The sequence below is a fragment of the Equus asinus genome, chromosome 3, assembly GCF_041296235.1.
Source record: "Equus asinus isolate D_3611 breed Donkey chromosome 3, EquAss-T2T_v2, whole genome shotgun sequence".
NCBI classification, from domain to species: Eukaryota; Metazoa; Chordata; class Mammalia; order Perissodactyla; family Equidae; genus Equus; species Equus asinus.
In genome coordinates this window covers 38,023,560-38,044,872 of record NC_091792.1, presented here as the reverse complement: position 1 = coordinate 38,044,872, position 21,313 = coordinate 38,023,560, and the positions used below count along the sequence as shown (strand labels likewise).

General features: G+C 33.1%; 1 protein-coding gene across 10 annotated transcripts in view; it reads left to right on the top strand.

Moving 5' to 3' along the window:
* The window catches only part of LRBA (LPS responsive beige-like anchor protein), a 705,137-nt gene that overhangs the window by 434,536 nt on the left and 249,288 nt on the right, over window positions 1-21,313 (top strand). For 5 of the 10 annotated variants that reach the window (XM_070504873.1, XM_070504878.1, XM_070504875.1 and 2 more), the window contains exon 41: window positions 4,440-4,487. The exons of 4 other annotated variants lie outside the window; for them this stretch is intronic. In XM_070504873.1, the coding sequence (XP_070360974.1) occupies window positions 4,440-4,487 (48 nt within the window). Of the gene's footprint in view, window positions 1-4,439; window positions 4,488-7,434; window positions 7,465-21,313 lie in introns of those variants that run through there. One more of the 10 variants, XM_070504882.1, reaches the window with a different exon arrangement.

Sequence of the window (21,313 nt, the reverse complement as noted above, 5' to 3'; positions counted from 1 at the left end):
CTGCAGACCAATTTTAAAGAGAAAAAAAACTTGAACCATTTATAAATGTGATGTATTAGCCGCTAAGCAGTTTCTATTTGACCTTCAAATTCGTTTTATATTACTTTTCACAATAAAATAGTCAGAAATAGAACATTTAATGATTAAAATTTGATGAATTATGGTTACTTCTGAATTTAAAAAGAAATGAGGCTGATTTTTGTTTTAAAAGCATTTCATATGGATGTTTACATTTAAAGGGAGATACAATTTATGTTCATATAAACACAAAAGTGTAACAGATTTTGACTAAAAGTACACATGTTCTAAAAGGGGTATAAAATAATTTAGAGATATTTAAAATTTAAATCAGTCTCTATTTTGTTACAAAATGTAAGTAATATAAAGAGAAGATAATATTTATAACCAGAAGTGGGAGTTTGGGTTGTACCAGGATCCTTGCAAACTATCACATGCTTACATTTTTTGAAAACTTTAAACAAATTGAAATAAAACAGAAAAGTAAATGTTTTTTAAAACTTCCTTAAATAACTTATCGCTATGATATCTTGTTTAACACTGTGATATTGTACAGAACCAGAGTTCAAGTCTGTAGTATCATCTAGCTGCGGAGTACCTTGCATGACCGCATGAATCATTTTCATTTGTCCAATGCAACTGAAAATTCCTTCCTTTTTTTTTTTAACTAGCCAGCAGGTTAATGCACACTGAGGATGTGTGTTAATGGATGCTTAAATATTAAGTTTGTAGTGGCATGTCTGTGTGCATAGCCCTGTCTTCTTTTTTAAGAACTAAAGAATACAAATTTGAAATATAGTAAAAGATGGCTACTACTGAAATATTGTAGTCTTCGCTTTAAAGTTTTGGCATTATGCAGTTAATATTTACAGAAATTTTATTCACATCTCTTGAATTAGTCACCTTTTGAGGCTTACAGATTCTTAAAGCAAAATTCCTTTTAAAATCTTTGTTTTTTACCCTGTTTATTAATCATTCACTTAATCTGTCTCATTTTGTTGGATTAAGTAAAATATGTAGCAGGGAATCTGATCATCTTTATATTGTTAGCTGTACTATAGGTACAGCTTCTTTTACTGTATTTGCACTCTTCCCTGAATACAGTGTTTTTTCAGTAATAAAAAAAAAGCCGAAGAAAGAGGGGCAAATTAAATTTTCATGAAAGAAAATCCTAATCAGCAGTGACAGTGTAAGAGAAAGATGATTGCCACTTGGTCATTGTGGAGAGGCACTTAGATTTGGTGTCAGTGCTTCTGTTAATGATGACTAATGTCTTTCTTGGAGCAAGTGCATGCTCCAACATACTGCTACAGCCTAGAGAGAGAGGGCTCAGCAATAGGCACCACTCAGCAAAAGCGTTAGATGTCCTAAAACAAAGGCCTTTTAATGCAATCAATTTGGCAAACTTTATTGTTAGAAAAATGCAAACATAATTCTAAGGCATTTAAAAACACATTTTACACTATTTTATGTCCAGTACTAAGAGATATTATTTTAAAATTAAAAAGTAAAGAAATTAAGCAGCATGAATAAGATGTGCTTCCTAGTTTGTTACTTACAGGAATGGGCACATACGTTGCCACTGCATGCAATCACTTGTGTTAAAGTTTTAAAAAGAGACAGACTTGAAGCAGATATTTTTCATACTGCATTGCTGTATCCTGAATGAATGAATGACTCAAAAGATCTTTGCAGATCTTTTAATCTTAAGTATATTGCTTACAATAAGAAGGTGATGTGTGTTATTTCTTCAGCTTTTCCCCAAAGTGTAAGACCTTTCAGAAGGGCATTTACTATGCTTGTCATATTTTTCCATATACATCTTATTGGCCTGACATGTCTTGAGAACCACGAGAACACAGATGTCATTGCATTCAGACAACACTAATTACTCTGGGATTTTTGCAGCCTCAGTGCCTGCATGTAACTGTCGATTATGATTGTTCCTGCAGCCTACAGTGGGGGCACTTTGCACATGATAATAGTGAGACACAAAAATAGTGAGACAGACCTTTTAGTCCCCTATTGTTCTCCAATAGACTTGGAAGAAAAAAATTCCTGACACATCAGTTTCATTCAGTATTTTGCGTTTGAACCATGTTTTGGCAACATTTTCCTTCTCAAGTAAGTGTGTTATGCTTTAGTATTCAGTGAAATCTATTATCCATCTGTTCTTTAACCTTCTTGTACAATCTTCTACATTACTTTGTCTTCAAGCTTCATGGGAAATTTCTTTATGTAGCTTATAGTTTGAGAGAAACACTAATTGTGGTATGAGTCTTTTAAAAGTGACAGTGCAAAACAATAAATATGTATGATGTGTTCTGGTGTGCGATTTAATGTTTAATGAGAAGCTGCAGCAAATATGGTTAGTCTCAATTTAGATAAGTGCAATCATCTTATGCTTTTAACACAGGTTAGTTGTTTTCTTTGTTTAATTTTCTCTGTAACATTCTGGATTTCAGTTGATGATTCATGATGTTTAGGTGATTCTGAAATATCAGAGGTCAAATGGTGGTCAGATCTGGGCCCTCACCATTAAATGTGAAGACCCAAATACATGTTTTGATAAAAAGCATAATCTATGTTAATCACTGATTGAAAATAAAAAACTCCAATAATGTAACTTCATACGCTGATGAAGCAGAAATTGAAGCAGCTTGATCAAAGATGTATGATGAGATAAAACTGCAGTCTCTGCTGTACAGTTATAGTAATTATGACTAATGAACCGTCCAGTCTGGATGAAATGGCATGCCCACAGGGACTGTGTCCAATCACTTGTGACTTATACAAGCTGAACTAACCATTGGTGGGGTTCAAAATTCTTTATCACAAGAAGTATATTCTTCATAATTAATATAACTTTTGTTAGGGTAATGTAAAGTGATTGGAAGTTAACTAAATTTTGTTAAATGTAGAATATAATTCTTTTTCTCTTTTCATATATGTATTTAAAATTAAGCACATATTTATTGTGACCTCTGGTTTACCTCTCCTTTCTGAAACACACTTTGAGTGAAACACACTCTGAAACACACTAGAGTAGGTCACTACTCTAACACAATTGTGTGATTTCCTATTTGTCCTTCTATTGTGCTACTTTTGAACACTCTTTCTTTTTTAGAGCTTTTGTTTACTTTTGTCAGGATATATTCTTCACTAACCAGGCATTGGAGGGGTGCTTTTTACAATAATAATGGGATGTATGAGGTGTTTACTGTGTGTAAGAACTCTTGTAAATTGTTTACCTAAATTAACTCATAAATCCTCACAACAGCCCTTTAAGGTAGGTCCTGTATATTATCACCATTTTACAGATGAAGAAACTGAGATGTGGGAAGGTTGAGTAACTTGCCCAAAATTACATGTTCTTACAATTTTTGGATTGCCTTTTGGAGGTTAGTTTATTCTTCTGACCCAAATCTATTTCTCAATTATCCTCTATTTCCCTTTTTCCAACCAGGAGTAATTTTTTGTTATTATTGTTTTTAGGCAACTGACAAAACTGCCAGGGTATTTTAAAGCTGAGGGCTCATGTGTAGTTCTAGAATAATTTTTCAGGTCCCTGGACTCTAGTTATGTTCAAGTCCCTAAACTCCTGTATTTGGTGTATGTTAAGTGACTAGAGCTTTCAGGATGGAGTTTAAGAATGCATGCTTTTGGTATGAATATATATCTAAGATGATAAATGTGTCGATTTGATGCATTCTTGAAATTGTAAAATCTTTAAGTTGTAATGAGAAAACAATCCACTGACTTAAAAGAAAACAAAGTAGTGTTTGTAAAATAAGCTTGGTTAGTTTTCTTCTGAGATTATCTACACTAAGGTTTTCTCATCAACCTAGGTATAGTCCTTATCTTAAGGATGTCTTATTCGTAACCCCTTACACACTACATATTCAATGAATATTTGTGGAAAGGCAGGAACAAAGGAAGGAAGAACTTTTTAGTGATTCTGTAATTTAATGATTCCATCAAATATGTGCCTTTATTCTAGTTTTCTTGACAGGTTTTGATTTAAAAGAATAGAATAAAACAGGCTATCATTATGTCATTATTCTTTAAAATCCTTAAAACTCGACCTAATCAACTTTGTTTTTCACTGACCCTCAATCTTAAGTTTTTGTCTTTACAGGCTAGCTTCCTCACGTCTGTCATAAAATGTTCCACATAGAGCTCTCTTTGAACTGATATTCCAGTTAGCAATCTCAAACAATTTAATGTATATTTTTGTTTTTGTTGTCTCCCCTGTGTCATTTTGCATGTATTCCTATGCCTTTCTTAATTTACTAGTGTGAAAAGTTATTGAAAGGCAAGTATCATCTTATTTATTTGGTAACATTACATGACTAGATACATAGTACCTTCTCAGTAAATACCTGTAGATTGATAATTTTGGTGCCCTCTCTTTCCAACAGATTTCTTCCTATCACCAAGGTCAAATCTTCAATGTGAGATTTCTAGAGGTAATGTTCTAAAAAGTCTTTTAAAACTCAATTGAAATGAGATTTGCACAAGAATAACATTGAGCTCTTATTCTGTGCCAGGTACTAGACTAAGCACTTTGTCTTAGTCCTCTCAGCATCCTATTGTTATCCCTATCTATATAGAAACCAAGGCACAAAGACATTAAATAACTTGGTTTATTCTAAAACTAGGAAGTGTCAAAGCATGACTTGCAAAGATAGTGACGTTTATTTTAAAACCATCAAATTTTTATTGGTATCCTGTCAATGCCATGCTCTTTTTGCCCTTTCTGCAATTGTCTATGATGGTTCCTTAAGTTCTGCTTTCTTACAACTTAAATGATATTCATTGCACACCTACTTATCCTTGCCTTCTCAAGATACTCCAAAACCCTTTTCTTTCCCATTAATTTTCAGAAGAGGAGACTAAAACCTTGCTGTACTACTCTGAAATGTTGTGACATGATCAGATAATGCAGAGAGATAAAGAGATGTCTGCCTCAAGTTTTTTAGTTTTGTTTTTTAAATTCATGGAGAACCAAGTAACACTTATCATTATCATCATTTTATGCAAGTTTTAAGAAATGGTTGCAGTGTAAACTCTTAGGTAGTCTGATTAGGAAATTTCCAAAGTAATATGTAGTAAATCATAGGAAAAATACTTAAAATTTATATCTTGTTTTAAAGTGATTGGTAGTTACATCCATGGCTGTTTATGAAAGATGGAAATGGCGTTAATAAAATGCTGCATATTTTATACTTAGGAAACATTGTGGCTTATAATGAGTCTTTATATAAAACTGAAACCACTGTGTTATCAAAGAGGAAGCAGTTTACCAAATATAGTAAGCTCTCAGAACTAAACTAACATCAATTCCAGTTCTGTTTGGATTTCAGCTTTTATGTGGAAGTTGATGGCATTCTATTCTATAAGTGCTACAGTACTCTCTGTGTGTTTTTAAAAGTCATATCTGTATATTTTGATGCAAGAATTTAGTTGTTCAAGTTCTTGCTCACTCAGTAAAGATTAATTCACATTTAACTAAAAATTTTGTCATGGTAAATACTATTTGTATTACTGAAAACATTTTAGTTTGAAGTCAGTATCAGTATTATTGGTCTTCTTTAACTTTTAAGATTAAAATTATTTTAAAGCTTTTTCTAAATAGTTTACTTGGAAATCTTTAATTAGAAGAAAGTCCAATAAGATCCTAAAATGATAACCTATTTTGAAATGAATCTTTGTTTTATATTGTTTTATTAACGTTTTATTCATTCATGAATTATCTTATAACTTTGACTCTTTCATATATTATAAATCAATATTCAGAACTCATAAATGTGTGATATGATTCTTTCTTTACAAGTTTCTTAGAGGGGAATTGAAATGGTAGATATATATAGTTAGAACATTAGTCATATTTAAAGTATTTCAAAAGATATAATTTTAAATGAAAAAAGAACAGAAAATTATCTCTGTGCTGTGATTTTACATATGCTAAACTTAGGTTGTATTTATGAAGAAAGATGTGAAGAGAATGAGTAAAATATGAAAACAAAGAATAGGAATAGTGGTTAACCTTTTAGGGATTTAATTTCCTTCATTGTTGTCTTAATATTTATTCAGTAAATTTAAATATATGTACATATAAATAAATATATTTCAAAGTATGTTTGTAAATAACACTTAGGTTGTATAGCTTTACCAAATTTTATTGTCTTTTATATCTTAAATAAATAAGCCAGAATTCCTTTATGTGCAGCTTATACTGCTGTGGAACTTGTCGTTTGGAATTACTGGGAGAATTATCATATAAAAAGTGTATACAAGACCATAGTACTTATGCTACTAGAAAGAAGGACCTGGCCACCCACTTCTGAAAAAATTGACCATGAAAACCCTATGGGTAGCAGTGGAACACTGTCTGATATAGCACCGAAAGGTGAGAGGATGGCACAAAAAGACCAGGTGGGGTTCCATTCTGCTGTATGCAGGGTCAGTAGGAGTTGGAATTGACTCAGTGGTTCTAATAACAACATATGCTACTACTCTACAGTGTTGTATGTGATCAATTTAAGACAGATTTTAAAGAGAGTGTAGCACTATAATATTTCAGCCTTGTGATTACATGATGCTAATATTGGTAAGTTTGAATGTTGTTAGATTGCCAAGATCTAGGCTTATATATAAATTTGTCATAAAGTTAAAAAAGGTTACTTCAGGGGCCAGCCCCAGTGGCCTAGTGGTTAAATTCTGCACTCTGCTTTGGTGGCCTGGGTTTGGTTCCCCGGACCTACGCCGCTCTGTTAAGAGGCCATGCTGTGCTGGCGGCCCACTTACTAAAAAATAAAGGAAGATTGGCATGGATGTTAGCTGAGGGTGAATCTTTTTCACCAGAAAAAAAAAAGATTACTTCAAAACAAACTTAATTCCAGGCAGCAGGGAAACAAAAATGAATAAGGTATAATTTTGGACATCTAGTAGCTTTCAGTTAATAATCTTTGCACTGTTTAAATATTTGAAGACCTTTAATAGAGTGAATGCAGATAAATTTTAAGAAAATATATTGTAAATTAAATGTGTATTATTATCTGTTCTGGTACTACATGTAACTTAACTTTGTTTGCTTAGTTGTCTCTGCTTCCTGTAACTTTCACACTAGGAAATTAAGAGCTTATTTTCTCCCTTGTTCTTTAAACATTTACTGAGAACATACAGGGCAGGGCTGGGAGAGGTTGCCTATGTGTAGAGAAAATGAATATGCACTTACAGTGCCATTTATCACAGCTGCCTAGCAGTGAGAGTATGTGTATAACTATACTATCATTATCTCTGCTGCTCTCCCATTCAGGTTTGCAAATAGAGTAAATATACATAACCTTCTACAGAAAAATTTAAGGATCAGATTGCAGATAGAAGGAGAAATACCCTTGGAAAACAACCAGTGACTACTCAGCAACAATGAAAAAAGCTGAGGTGAGCAGAATATTATATGCTGATGAGTAGACTTGCAGACAAGGAAAAAAGACATTGACTAGCCTTATGCATTTAAGGCCAATCTTTATGCAAGAGCCAAGAAACCCAGGAGATACTGTGCAATCAAAAATAACAGGAAAGAATTAAAGGGGGGACTAATTGGGAAAGAGAATAGTAGAGACTGAGGAATAGTCAGTGGTGCAGAAAGTAATGAGAGCAGAGCCATCACAGTAGATGAAGTGTAGTAATAGATAATATAGAACATCTCTGGTGTCCAAAGATCACATAGAAGCAATTTTAATTTTAATTTTAATTTTTAATTTTTAATTTTAAGCATGGATTTGGGAATCTTCTATGTGTATGCTTGGAGGTTGAGGTAGATAACCTGTTACTCAAAACAGTAATTGATTTCCATGATTGTCTTTGATTTTAAAGATTAGATTGTATTTATTACACTTTCTGTAAGAGAACACAGAATAGTATGTGCATTAGTTTTGTATCATTGCTGTAACAAATTACCACAAACTTAGGGTCTTGAACAGGATGGTCTCACTGGGCTAAAATCAAGGTGTTAGCAGGACTGCATTCCCTTCTGGAGGCTCTAGGGGATAATTCATTTCCTTGCCTTTCCCAGCTTCTAGAAGCCTTTCACATTCCTTGGCTCATGGCCCCTTTCCTTCACCTATAAAACCAGCAACCACAAGTTGAGTGCTTCTTACATCATGTTACTCTGACCTGCTCTTCTACCACCCTCTTCCACTTTGAAGGACCCTTGTAATTAGGTTGGGTGCCCTGGATAATCCAGGGTAATCTTATTTTAAGGTTAGCTGATTAGCAACCTAATTCCATCTGCAACCTTAATTCCTCTTTGCCATGTAAGGTAACATATTCACGGGCTCTAGGGCTTAGGATGTGGACATCTTTGAGAGGGAGCATTATTCTGCCTACCACAGAGTACCATCATGGTTTAGAAATATTGCCACCTAAAGGATTACAGTGTTATTAAACCTTCTATTATTTAGAAAAAGTTCTCATCTAGAATAGCTCTTCCTCAGTGACTTCTGAATAACATGGTTTTATCATATTAAGAGTAGATTAAAACATAAAACTTGTGACAAAATTTTCAGGAAGGATTTTATTATTGTAATTTGAAATAGAGAATCACTTTATAAATTTTTGTTGTTTCAGATAGCACTCATTAATGGTAACTCTTTCAATTGCTAATGCTTTGAATTATGTTTATAGACCTATATGCTGTTCTACTACCAATTTGGAGTTCTTAAAGGTTGACCTTCAGGGAAACCCCTGAAAGAAGATGCCAAATTTGTATTACTGTGTACTCTAAATATATATCAGCCAGTGGTACTAATGAAATCATAGTTAGAGGTCAGTTTTCATATTGACCATTTATTTTTACCCTTTGCCAAAGATATCCTTCATTGGGTTCTTAGTCACAGAGAACATCACAGGAGAGAGTAAGTATTTCTAGAAAACATTTCAAAGCCCATGCTTCATTGATGTTGGCTCAGGCTTATCAGATATATGTCACATATCTATCATATATGAAACAAAGAACATGGTCTTTTAAAAAACTTTTTTGAAAATGTCTACCATTAGCATTTTGCCCCCCTTTTGAATCATTTGTTCTTTCTTTCTCTCTCTCTTTGCCCCCCGTCTCTATCTATATATAGATAATATATGTATATAAATACGTACACATTTTTTTTCTGAACCATTTACATATATCATGCTCATTTATCCCTAAATACTTCAGTGTGTATTTTATAGGAATAGGAACATTTTCCTATCTATGTAACCACAATAGTTATCAAATTTATGAACTTTGGCATTGATATAATACTTTAATCTACCATCTATATTTTACTTTCATCAAATGACAAACTAATATTCTTGTAACGTATTTTTTCCTCTGGTACAGGATCTAGTCTAGGATTAGGCATTACATTTAATTTCTTTAGTTTCCTTTAATCTGAAACATTTCCTCAGGCTTTCTTTGTCTTTTTTGAAAGTGACAATTTTGAGAATACATTTCTCCCTTTCTCTTTTTTAAGAGAATTTATCTACTGTTTCCTTATCATTAGATTCTGGTTATGCATCTAATTAGAAATACATAAGGATGTGTCTTTCTCAGAGTTTCACATCAAGCACATGATGGCCTTCTGTCTTTCAATGCTGATATTTTGATCAGCCAGTCAAGGTTCCAGTATCTGCAGTGTATTTATTATTTTCTCCTTAGCAATTAATAAGCAGTCTGTAGTGAGACCAGGAAAATACCCTAGTTGTCATCAAAATTCTCCCTCTGCAGGATAGAAGAATCATGTGATACTGGATTAGAGTCTGAGACTTCAGTGTGAACTCCATGTTTAGCTTAATAGAGATACAAGTGGATGTACAGAGAAATAATTTATAGATATGTGTGTATAACATGGGTTAGTAGATATAGGTATATTTTTTTAGCTTTGTCTGCTGAGAGGGTCTAGAAGCAATGATACCTCAATAATAACAAGCACACCCAAAACCCAGATTTTAGTTTTTAATACCATTCTCCAATAAAAAGGAACCAGAGGTCCTTAGAGAAATGGCTGATTGTAGGGCTGGGGAAAAGAATATACAAGATAAGCATGGAGCGTATTGTCATGCCACTAAGTAAGGGAGTGCTCACAAAACAGAATGATGGGGTGATGTCAAAGGAGCACACTGCCAGATGAAGGAAATCTTGGTGGCCAAAGCTGGAACAATTTGAGCAAGAAAATAAATAAATTAGCATTGGATTATAACCCAAAGTATAAAATAAATATCCATGCATTCATACTATTTAAGTAAATACTTGAATAAATAAATAGCGGAGAAGAGACAAATCTACCTTACAGGAGAATTCCAACTAATTTATGTAGATATTTCCTCCTTAAGAAGGTAGAGCGTAAATCTCCACTCATTAAGTGTGGATTCTGCTTGGTGACTTACTTGCAAAGAGTACGGTATGGAATGGAGCGATGGGGAGAAGCAACCATACGGTGGAGACCTGTCAAACTCATAACCTTAGCCAGGTGATCAAGGATAATATCATCATGATAAGCCATGTTGATAGCATGTATCTCTGATATATAATGAGAATGGTACTATACCTCTGTGGTCTTCCTCCCCAAAACCCATAACCCCAGTGTAACCATGAGAACATTAGACAAATCCAAATTGAAGGACATTCTACACATGTCCTGATTAGTACTCCTCAAAGCTGTCAAGGTCATCAAAAGCAAGGAAGGTCTTAGAAACTGTTACAGCCCAGAGGAGCCTAAAGAGATACGAAAACTAAATGTAATGTGGGAGCTTGGATGAGATCTTGGAACAGAAAAAAGACATTTAGGGAAAACTAATGAGATATGAATAAACTATGGAGTTGACAATTCTTGCCTGTATCAGTCTTTACAATGATGGTTACAAAATGATCATTTCCCAACATCAGCTCTTCTTCCATATTGATCAGTTGACATTATAATTTAATATGCTTGTGTCTCATTCAGTTTATATACCTATTTATTATTGGTGTGGACTCAGGAATTTCTATTTTCAATAGTTAATAATTTATTAATGTTCATAATGATTTTAGTGCTCAAGTTATTTCAGATTTGGCTAGTAGAAGTCCCGTCAAGCTTATTCATATGTCCTTTTGACATGCCCCTTCATTTTCTGAGCACTTCCTGACTTTATGGGGTAGCACAAGATTCTAGGCTCATCTTACCTTCCTTCCTGTAGCTCTGGAATTAGCTATTACTTGGAAGAGCCTTGATTCCTTTCAGTGAGGATTTTTATTGGAAACCAAGATGTGGGCACTGAGTGAAACATAGCACACAACACATGTTCTTTTAATTGTCTCTCTTTGACAATGATGGGACACCTATTTTTGTGACATCTTGTCATTCAGCTAAATATTTTTCTTTTAAAAAAGGATTGCATATTACTTATATGTCTCATTTTGTGGATTTTGATACCACGTTGATAAGACTTTGATAAAACATTGCAAGAGCATTTGGGCAGTAGTATCCAATTTATACACCACAACATTTGTAAATTTGATGACAATTTGCATTTGTATGGTGACAAAGATGTCTTTTAAAATGTCCAAACTGCATCATGTGTCTATCTGCATCTTCACAGTGTTTCTGTAAGTTGTAAGTAATGCAAAATTTATTTTATAGGGAAATTGGTGTGTTAGAAGGTTCAAATTTAATACAGAAGTCAGCAGAGAACTTTCAAGCATAAATAGAGGCTAATATGCTATTCAAATCCTTTTTAAGTATATATATAATCATTCATTCCTCAAAAGTGTTTAAATATCTACTAATGTGCCAGCTGTATTAAATGCTGAAACTACAATAGTAAGTAAAAATAAGCATGATTTGATTCCTCATGGAACTTTACATATTAATTATGTAATAAAATTTTTGAATATATTTAAGCATGAAACATAGTAGCCATTTAAAATACCTTATGATTTTTCAAACAAAAATATTTTTGATTACTATCATTCAGAGATAATGAGTTTTTAATTTAGTTTATCAGATATTTAAAACGAATTTGTAAAAATACCTCTATTAATTGTATTCGGTATATGAGAGTGCATATTTATTTTTGAGGTCCCATAAAAAGTTTTATTTATTTTATTGCTAGAATATTTTTAGATCCCATTTGTATATTAAGATATAATTGTTCATATTTGATGAGCTAGGTGGTATTTAGTTTAGTTTATGAATATGGATTAGCTAAAAGTGTTATCTTTACTCAAACCTCAGTAGAGATTTAAATTCTTATGGGTTGGCCAGAATGTTAGTCTTAAGGTCGAAAGCGTTTTTAGTAAATAGCAGAATCTACAATTTGGGGGTGGGTGGTGGCATTGTGGTGTTATTTATGTATGTGTGTGATAGAATTTCCCTCTAAAGTAAAACAACTGAATGGTTCACCACAAAACCTGGAGTTGATGGAAGAAGTTGGTGTTGGATTTTATAACAGTCATCCTGATTTTCAGATTTTTCTCCCTTGTTTAAACAATAACCCAGACATTTTAAGATTCTTCGTGTCTTGTTTATTTACTGCTCAAAGTATAGGTTTAAACAAGATAATTTAGAATGATTCTTCTCTGATCCTTAGTAAAATATTTCTCCACCCCACCCCTACTTTTTGTTCCTGTTGATTTCTGTATTTCTAGGCTTAAGAACAGTGTCTGGTACATCATGGGCGGTCAAAAAGACTTTTGTGAATGAATCAATGCGTAAATATTTTCCTTAAACTCTGGTAATGTAAAGAAAGGTCATTTTGCTTACTGTCCTAATGGATTTATTTTTTTTTAAGTGGCAAATAACATTATTAAGAGAGTCGATAATACCTGATACAAAGGGTTACATGTTTGAAAAACCTCCTTGGTCGTAGAATTCTTTTGAGAAATTTAAGGTATTGTGGAAAAATTAAGGTTAGAGGGACTGAGATCAGGAGTGAACCTATAAAAGCCATTTTGATTATTATATTTATAAAATATATTGGTGAAGTTTGTAAAATAAAGAAAATATCAGCATCATTTCATACTTCTTTAGTTACGATTGAGTCTGGTTTGTTAATTTTTGTTTATCATTCTTCATTTGCTAAAAACATTTTAGGATTTCTTATCTCTGTGGTTTCAATTAGATGCTTATAATGTCTTTATTTTGGTTTTTTTTTTTTTTTTTACAGATAATGAGCAAAATAAGTATTCTTTTTCCCTAATCCTTTAGCAGACTGTTAAGTTCTGATTTCTGTCCTGGTTTTCATGATTATTGTCTTTCTGATCTTACTTCCTGGATTTTGCTTCCTAGCTCCAGCTTAGTACCAGAATTGCCAAGTAACTTGGTTCCTTGAAATTTATTTTTTTAAAAAGGGGGAATTTGGAGACCTCTCTTTTGTCAAACTACCTACCACTATTTTCCTTCCTTCGTCCTGTCCCCTTCTCTTTGCCAGGCCAAACCCACAGTTGTAGGGTCTTGGTTCTACCCATAACATCGCCTTATCAAAACGCATCCCTTCCTCATCCTCTCTTGTATACACCTCTTTCTCCTTAGGCACCAGCGAGTGTTGATCAAAACGTCTTGGCTTTCTATTATGTATATCCTGTTATTCAGTCCACAAATATGCTGAGACTACAACCACCACCAAGTCAGATAATGGTAAACTTACGATAACTTTCTGTAAAAGTTATATAAATGTGAACTTAATTGTTAAAGAAATATAAATTTCTTCTTTTAAAATTAGAGAACCTTTCCAAGGGTTTTGGCAAGTGTGTCTGTGTATATATAATTGTAGAGAACACAATTATCAGTGTAGAGACTGGTATGATGTTCTTAACTTTCTGACTTCATTTTTTTGGATCTTGGCACAAACTACTTTTGTGTCCTGTCTTCTAAGGGGGTAAGCATGATCTCAAAAAATATATTTAATGCAAGCTTTTCTGTGGTGCTTAAAACTCATTTTTGTTAGTGATTTAAAATGCCACTCGGATGTATAACTTATGAGATTCTTATCTTTGTATCCGGCTTTACCCTGAAAGTTTTATTAGTCTTTTTTATGTGCTTTAGTTGCATATACTTATCCATATACATGTTTTATATATTTTGATGTTTATTTATGTATTTATTTTGTTTTAAATATTTTATAACTCAACAGAGGACCCAATCTTTTTTAAAGATTTTATTTTTTCTCCCAAAGCCCCTTGGTACATAGTTGTGCACTTTCAGTTGTGGGTCCTTCCAGTTGTTGGATGTTGGATGCCACCTCAGCATGGCTTGTTGGCAGCAGTGCCACGTCTGCACCCAGGATTCGAACCAGTGAAACCCTGGGCCCCTGAAGCAGAGTGCGCTGACTTAACCACTCGGCCATGGGGCCGGCCCCACAGGACCCAATCTTAATCAAAGTCTGGGCAATCTCATTGTAGGAAACCAAGATAATCATGTAGTATTTCAGTTAACGAAGTATTTTCCATGTAAGGTTAATTGCCTCTTACTGAGCAGCAAATAAAGGCTTGGAGTTATTATTATTCTATGTTCTAGGTACAGTAATTTATTGTAAATGAACACCCAATGGAAGATAATTTCTAACTCATCACAGTTTTTGGCCAGCCATTTAAAACTAAACCACTATGTGTAGAAACTTAGCTGAAGTTTTAAAGAAGCAGAAATGCACGTGTAATATGATTAAATACACTACACTTTACTGTGATATTTACATACTAACCAGGAGATTTACCTACTAACTTATGTGTTAGTAAAATGGCATAGAGGAAAACAATAGTTGGATTTCTTAATTTTAATGGGAATAATGAATGCTTCTTACTTTTATATTCTAAATATGCTTTAACAAGTAAGTCATTTTATTGGAGACTCTTGCTGTAGATTCTAATTTTTCTGAATTTTCTTCTGGTTCTTTTCCCATAGTTGCTTTTTTAAAAAAGTAAGTCAACAATCTATCACCATGAAGATGTTTTAGGGTGTCATAAATGGAACAATTCAGCTACCTCTAAAATGAAACATGCACACTCATGTTATTTTAAAAAATATAATTTATATAAAACACTTTTAACTGTCCAATTAAAGATTGTTTTTGAAAATCAGAATATAATACTTAAAATTTTGCCTTATATAAAATTTTAGTATAGTAATTTAATATTTATTTGTTTCTTCTTTGTTTACACACTATGTTTTGTATGAGTTGAGAGGGGGCTGTGATGGCCAGGATTCCCAGTTCCCTTATCTTTTTTCTCTGACTCTGCCTTTTAATACCTACTTCTGACTACTGCTCATTCTTTTTTTTTTTTTTTTTTGAGGAAGATTAGCCCAGAGCTAACATCGGCTGCCAATCTTCCTCTTTTTTGCTAAGGAAGACTGGCCCTGAGCTAAATCTGTGCCCATCTTCCTCTACTTTATATGTAGGATGCCTACCACAACATGGCATGCCAAGAAGTGCCACGTCTACACCCGGGATCCGAACTGGCAAACCCTGGGCCGCCGAAGCAGAACGTACACATTTAACCACTGCGCCACCAGGCTGGCCCCATGACTGCTCATTTTTAATGCTCTTGAAAATCAGAATCTCTTCTTGAACTGTCTGCTGGCTTTCTTTTCCGTCTTTCCTCCAAAAAAAGGCTTCCTTCAGCTTCAACTGTAGAGATTTGGGACAGACAAATGGATATTCCTTAACTGGTGAAAACTGGTCAATTAAAGTTTCACAAAGTTTTTAAGGTTATTAAACCAATTTTCAGCCAATACAGTACTTTTTAAATTGGTAAGAGTGACAAAACCATTCTAAATATGATAAAATGTTGGAAAACCAGACAAGACTTTGAAAAGAATTAGAGATTAGTATAAACTGAAAAATTCACATACGAGACATTAAGATTTTAGTTGCATTTGTAATAAGACAAGGCAACCCTATTATCTTAGTTTTGAAAAACTGAATAGTTTTTAAAATGTTGCTAAAAAGAATATAGTTATTAAATATATTTTAGAATAATATATTCATTAGGAGAATTTAGTCATATATATTTAATATATTCAAGAAAAATGTTCTTTAAATGTTTATAATTGATAAATAGGTAATTTTGATAATTAAGGCAAGTTTATTTTTTGGCAGATTGACTTTTTGGAAAATTAGCCTCCTTTCCTATGCAAAATATTTGCAATGCAGTAATGAAAAAGCTTTCACAGAGTTTATTTTCCTTGGAGCTGTGTAACCTTGGACAATGTAATTGAAATTTTTCAGACTTAGTTTCCTCATATGTGTAAAACAGATAATAGCATCTACCTCATAGAGTTATTGAAAGAGTAAAATGAGATAATTCATGTAATAGTGTTAGCACAATGCCAGACTTTTAGAAAGGGTTCAATAAATGTACAGTTATTATTAAGTTGTGACATGGGTTCCAGAAGAGAGTGGATACTTTATGAGGGTTTTCTTAAAAGTAACTGAATTTCTTAAGTTAAAGAATTGATTTCAAAAGTACCATTAATTGAATCACTAATATTGATTTAGTTTTATTTTTATTTCCTTTTAATGAAGACTGGTTGCCTACACATAGTAAGTGTCAAGTTTAATTGGTCTCTTGATCTCTCCTAACATTTCTCTTCTACAATTCCCCATTGTTTTGATAAAGAGTATGTGGACTTTCGAGAGATTAAAGTTCGTAGGTACGTTCTGGATTTCGTTTTACTTTACATATCAGATTTGGCACTTTAAATGTCTTTGGCTCAGTAGGACAATAACTAAGTATGGACTATAGCCCCATCTCACTGTTGAAGACACCCCAGGTGGTTGGGTGTGCACCGTGGAAAGGGCATAGGGCAGGAGTACTACAGCCTAACAAAGGATATTTGGAGGTAGAGTGTGTTATGGAAGAAGCCAAGAGGATAGCTGGTTAAGGGAAGAAGAGGGTCTACTGATTATTTTGTGTCTAACCCGTGTAAGAACAAAACATATTTTTGCTTGGAAACAAACATTAAATAGCAAAGCTTCTAGAACATAGGCAGAATTAATTAAAATATATATATTTTTAATTTTCTCTTTAGACATTTAACAGGGAGAATATATTTGTAGAGTAGGGAGAATATAAATAAGTATGTTTAAGGCATCCCACTTGCTCCCTGGCATAGTGGTTGTGAGCTGAAGAAAGAGGAATGATAAGTTCTTAATAAAGCCAAAGATTATTAGTGTAAGTGCATTGTTGTCTTTAGAGTAAAATTTTAATTTTAGTTTTGCTATGCCATTTATTTAGAAAGTTACCTGTTTAAGGAAGCAATTCATTTGTGTTCTGGAGTTTATGAATTTAAGAGAGCCACATTTTAATCCTTGATTCCCTGAGGATTTTCTTTCACAATACCTTTCTCCTTTAAGTCCCTAAAACTACAGTCCTTTTGAGTGAATAGGGGCTATTTTATACACCACCCTGCTCCCAATCCAATTAAAGGTTCCATAATAGATGGATTAGGGAAAGTTTACTTCTTAGCAGAAATAAAGCTTTAGAAAAATGGTGCCCAGATAGCAAGAGGGAATGTGAGGGAAAGCGGAGAAAATTAAGGAGATAATGGTCAGTAATCTTAACTTGTCTGATGTTTGCGCTCTTCACAATATAGCGGACTTTTAAAATAAGGGGAACAATGCTTCAGATTCTTTAACCATTTTGTTGCTGAAGTTTGGCTGTCTCTTCAATTTTCTTCACTTTTGCTTTTGTTATCTGCATCTTGGGCAAATATGTCTAATCCTTTACTTCAAGTGTCTGTGTGTTTTGTCACATTTTCTTTTTTTTTCTTTCTAAGTGTGAGTGATAGTGTTGGAAAGAGGTAAGGCAATGGAAAAGTTAATCTGGATAACAATCTTCTTGCAAAATTATAAAAAATAACCTAGTAGCAATGAGTATGCTTCAGATTTCATTTTTAAGTGTGTGTATTTATATATGTGTGTGTTTCAGAAATTAAAGAAATAGCTTGTTTTAAAAATATGTTTTACAAGGCTCTTTCTTTTTGGTAAATTTTGTTTCCAATAGGCTCTAATAGACAAAAGTATTTGAGTATGGTGATTTACTTGGACAAATTAAAATCCCAGAATTAATGTTCTTGGTTTAAAAATACATATTATATGTCATTGCAGATCAGTTGAGTTTTTGCTTCAAATCTCTCACCATAAACTTGGAAGATTCAGCCTTTTGGTTGCTTTAGAATTCTGGTCATTTTTATCTGTGATTAACACATATTAAAACCAAAATAAAGAGTTGACCAGGGAAATTCCTTTGTTCTATTTTATCACGTTTGGAGCAGTTAAATGAAGTATTTCCAAGTCTATAAAACAACCAGTATTAATTTTTAAAAATTATTTTACTATGTTATTTCTAACGTGGCTCTAGAACTTCTCTTTTCCAGGGATAGTGGATTGTGGTAGGCTAAATGTTTAATGAGTCTCTATGTTAAAAGCTGTACTTATCTTCCAATTAACCCCAAGACCACTCTGGCATTTTTGTAAATCCACAGAAGTATTTTGAGTGAGGCCTAAAGGGTAAGCTGCAGGCTGCCTGTGAAAAATGTAAAAAGACTAACCTGCTAACAAACCCTGTGCAATGGGACAAAGAAAGTTTAATCCGTATTATGGTAAATGCAGGCTTAGTGTCCCAAAAGGGCTTTGCAGAGTGGAGGAAAACAAAGAAGGGGCAGCACTAATAAAAATCCAGTGCTTTTATTTTTATACACAAAATTGTTGCAAAAGAAAAACTGATAATAGCATTAAGAAAAGGTTTGAATGGTGGTTTTAAATATGATACTAAACATTGTATTTGTTCACCAATTGAATGCAGTTTGTTGTACATAAAGAAGCTAAAAGTAACATGTGCAGCGTGGCCATGTTAATATTGCTAAAGAAACCTTTAGTTGAATAGTATGATTTTAGAGCTTTAGTTCAAAGTCATAATATTGCAATAGCATTCCTATTCCAAAATATACAAATACTTCTTGTGTATGAAAAGTGGGGATTAAAAAAGACTAGTTTATTCAAGCTTTAACTACAATAGTTTGTTAACATGCCTTCAGACCTTTTGGGGAAACATATGCTGTTTATGAGTATATCTGTAGTTTTAGAATCCTGTAATCCAAATGGATAGGAAAAAAGAAAAAAATCTTTTTCCTTTTCAAATTAACTATTCCTTCAGGATTATCGCTGAATTTTGGGAAGCTTAAATTTTATAACACTCAAAAATTAAAGATCAGCATTATTTTTACTCTAGTAGGTATTAGAATTATGAATAACTGTCCCAAAAATGAGTTAAAAGAATTTGTTTTCATTATTTAATCACATTCTAAAATATGACTACCTTAGTGAAGCCTTAAGATGAGTTCTAATCTAACTTTTTATTTTCTTTAAATTCTTAACCCCAAATTTGAAATAAAATACTATCTTAGCTGTTATTCAGAACATTTATACCTGCTTAAAAAGCATAAAATGGTTTTAAACATTATATAATAAACAGTTCCTGTTCACTATCTAACACAGAATTAGATTGCAATTTCCTTAAAAAAAGCTGAAACATTCAAGTTTTTAATTAAAAAAGGATTGTGATTGTGGTCTCAGAATAATAACAGCATCTCTGTATAGAACTTTAAAGTGCAATAAGTAAAATAAAAGAATTTATAATGAATTTATTATTAGCTATTACAATAGACAAGAAATTTCAGGAGGTGTTCTGAGATTATGGCAGTAAGATCTTAGAATATTAGAATTTACTTCACAGTTGGTTTGTAACATTCTTTTGACTATAAAATTTTGTGATTATTTTTAAATAGTATATTTTAGTTCATATATAAATGAAAAATTTTCTGAAATGATCAGTAAGTATTCTTTTTTGCTGAGATTACTTATTGTATTAATAAAAATATTTACCATACCTTTTATTATGGAGGCTTCACTGTTTTTAAGGGCTTTCACAAGCTTAATTTTAATTAATACCTCACAACTCTCTGAGATTTGTGGGACAGGCATTAATATTCCCTACTTTACCAATGAAGAAATTGAGGCTTTATGATCTCAAGCAAATTTGCAGCATCACATAGATAACAGGTGGTGCAATTTGAACTCAGATCTAGGGTACTGATGCCAAATTCACTACTTTCCACTGCCATTGCACCAGTTGAATGCCATGTCCAAGCATGTCACAGTTTCTTCTTCATGCTCCTCCTTCTCTCTGTCCTCATCCTCATTCTGCCTCTTCTCCTCCTTTTCCTTCTCCTTCTTCCCCTTCTCCCTCTCTCCCTCCTCTTCTCCTCTTTATTCCAGTTATCAGTACATTTTACATTCTTAGAAAGGTATTTGTAATGATGAGAAGAGAGTATCACATTTAAAGTGGATATTGTAAAGCAGATGCGCTCTGCTTTAACTTGATTTATATATATATATATCATATATATATAAGCCAATTTTAGAAATCAAATAATTATTGAGGCTCAGGAACATATGTGTAGACCTTGTGAATGCAACACTGAGCGAGACAGACATGGTTCTTAGTGATACAGAGCTTATATTCCAGCAGAGGGTGATCAACAAGCAATTTCAGTACATTATAGTAAATGTTATGGTAGGAGGAGTATGGAGTAGTATGGAAATGCCTATGCTGACGTCTAATGTATTTTTAGGGGGATAGGAGAAAGGAGTTCATGGAAGGCTCAATTGATGAAATGACATTTAAACTGTGAACTGAAGGATGAGTAGGAATCTGTTAGATAAATGGGAGAAGTGTATTCCAGACTTAAGGAAAGATGCCAACTTGAGAGAGAGCTTGGTTTAGATAGAGAACTAGAAAGAACTGTAGTATGGTTGGAGCTTAGGGTATAGACATATGGTTGCAGAGATGAAGCTGGACAGGTAGACAGATGCCAGTTAAAGGCATCTAAGCACGGTTGGTAACCACTGAAGAGTTTTAACCCATAACTAACCTAATCAGATGTGTTTTTTTAAAAGGTTAATTGGGAATGATGTTTGTATTTTAAGAGATCTCTTTGCTTTACAGAGTGCCTTTCACACTACCTTTAAAATGCAATGTGTGTACATATGAATATGTATAAGATATATTTTAGTTGCCCTTTTATTATATAAGTGACTGGTATTTATGGAGGCGGTCTGGTAACAAAATGCTACACTTCAAAATATTAGGACATGTTTGATCATTTTAAAGTGATGATTGTCTGGTATACTTAGTAAGAAATTAATTATTTCTGGTATTTCTATTGTTGAATACTCTTTCTGTTATGGAGGTTGTCTGGTAACAAAATGCTACACT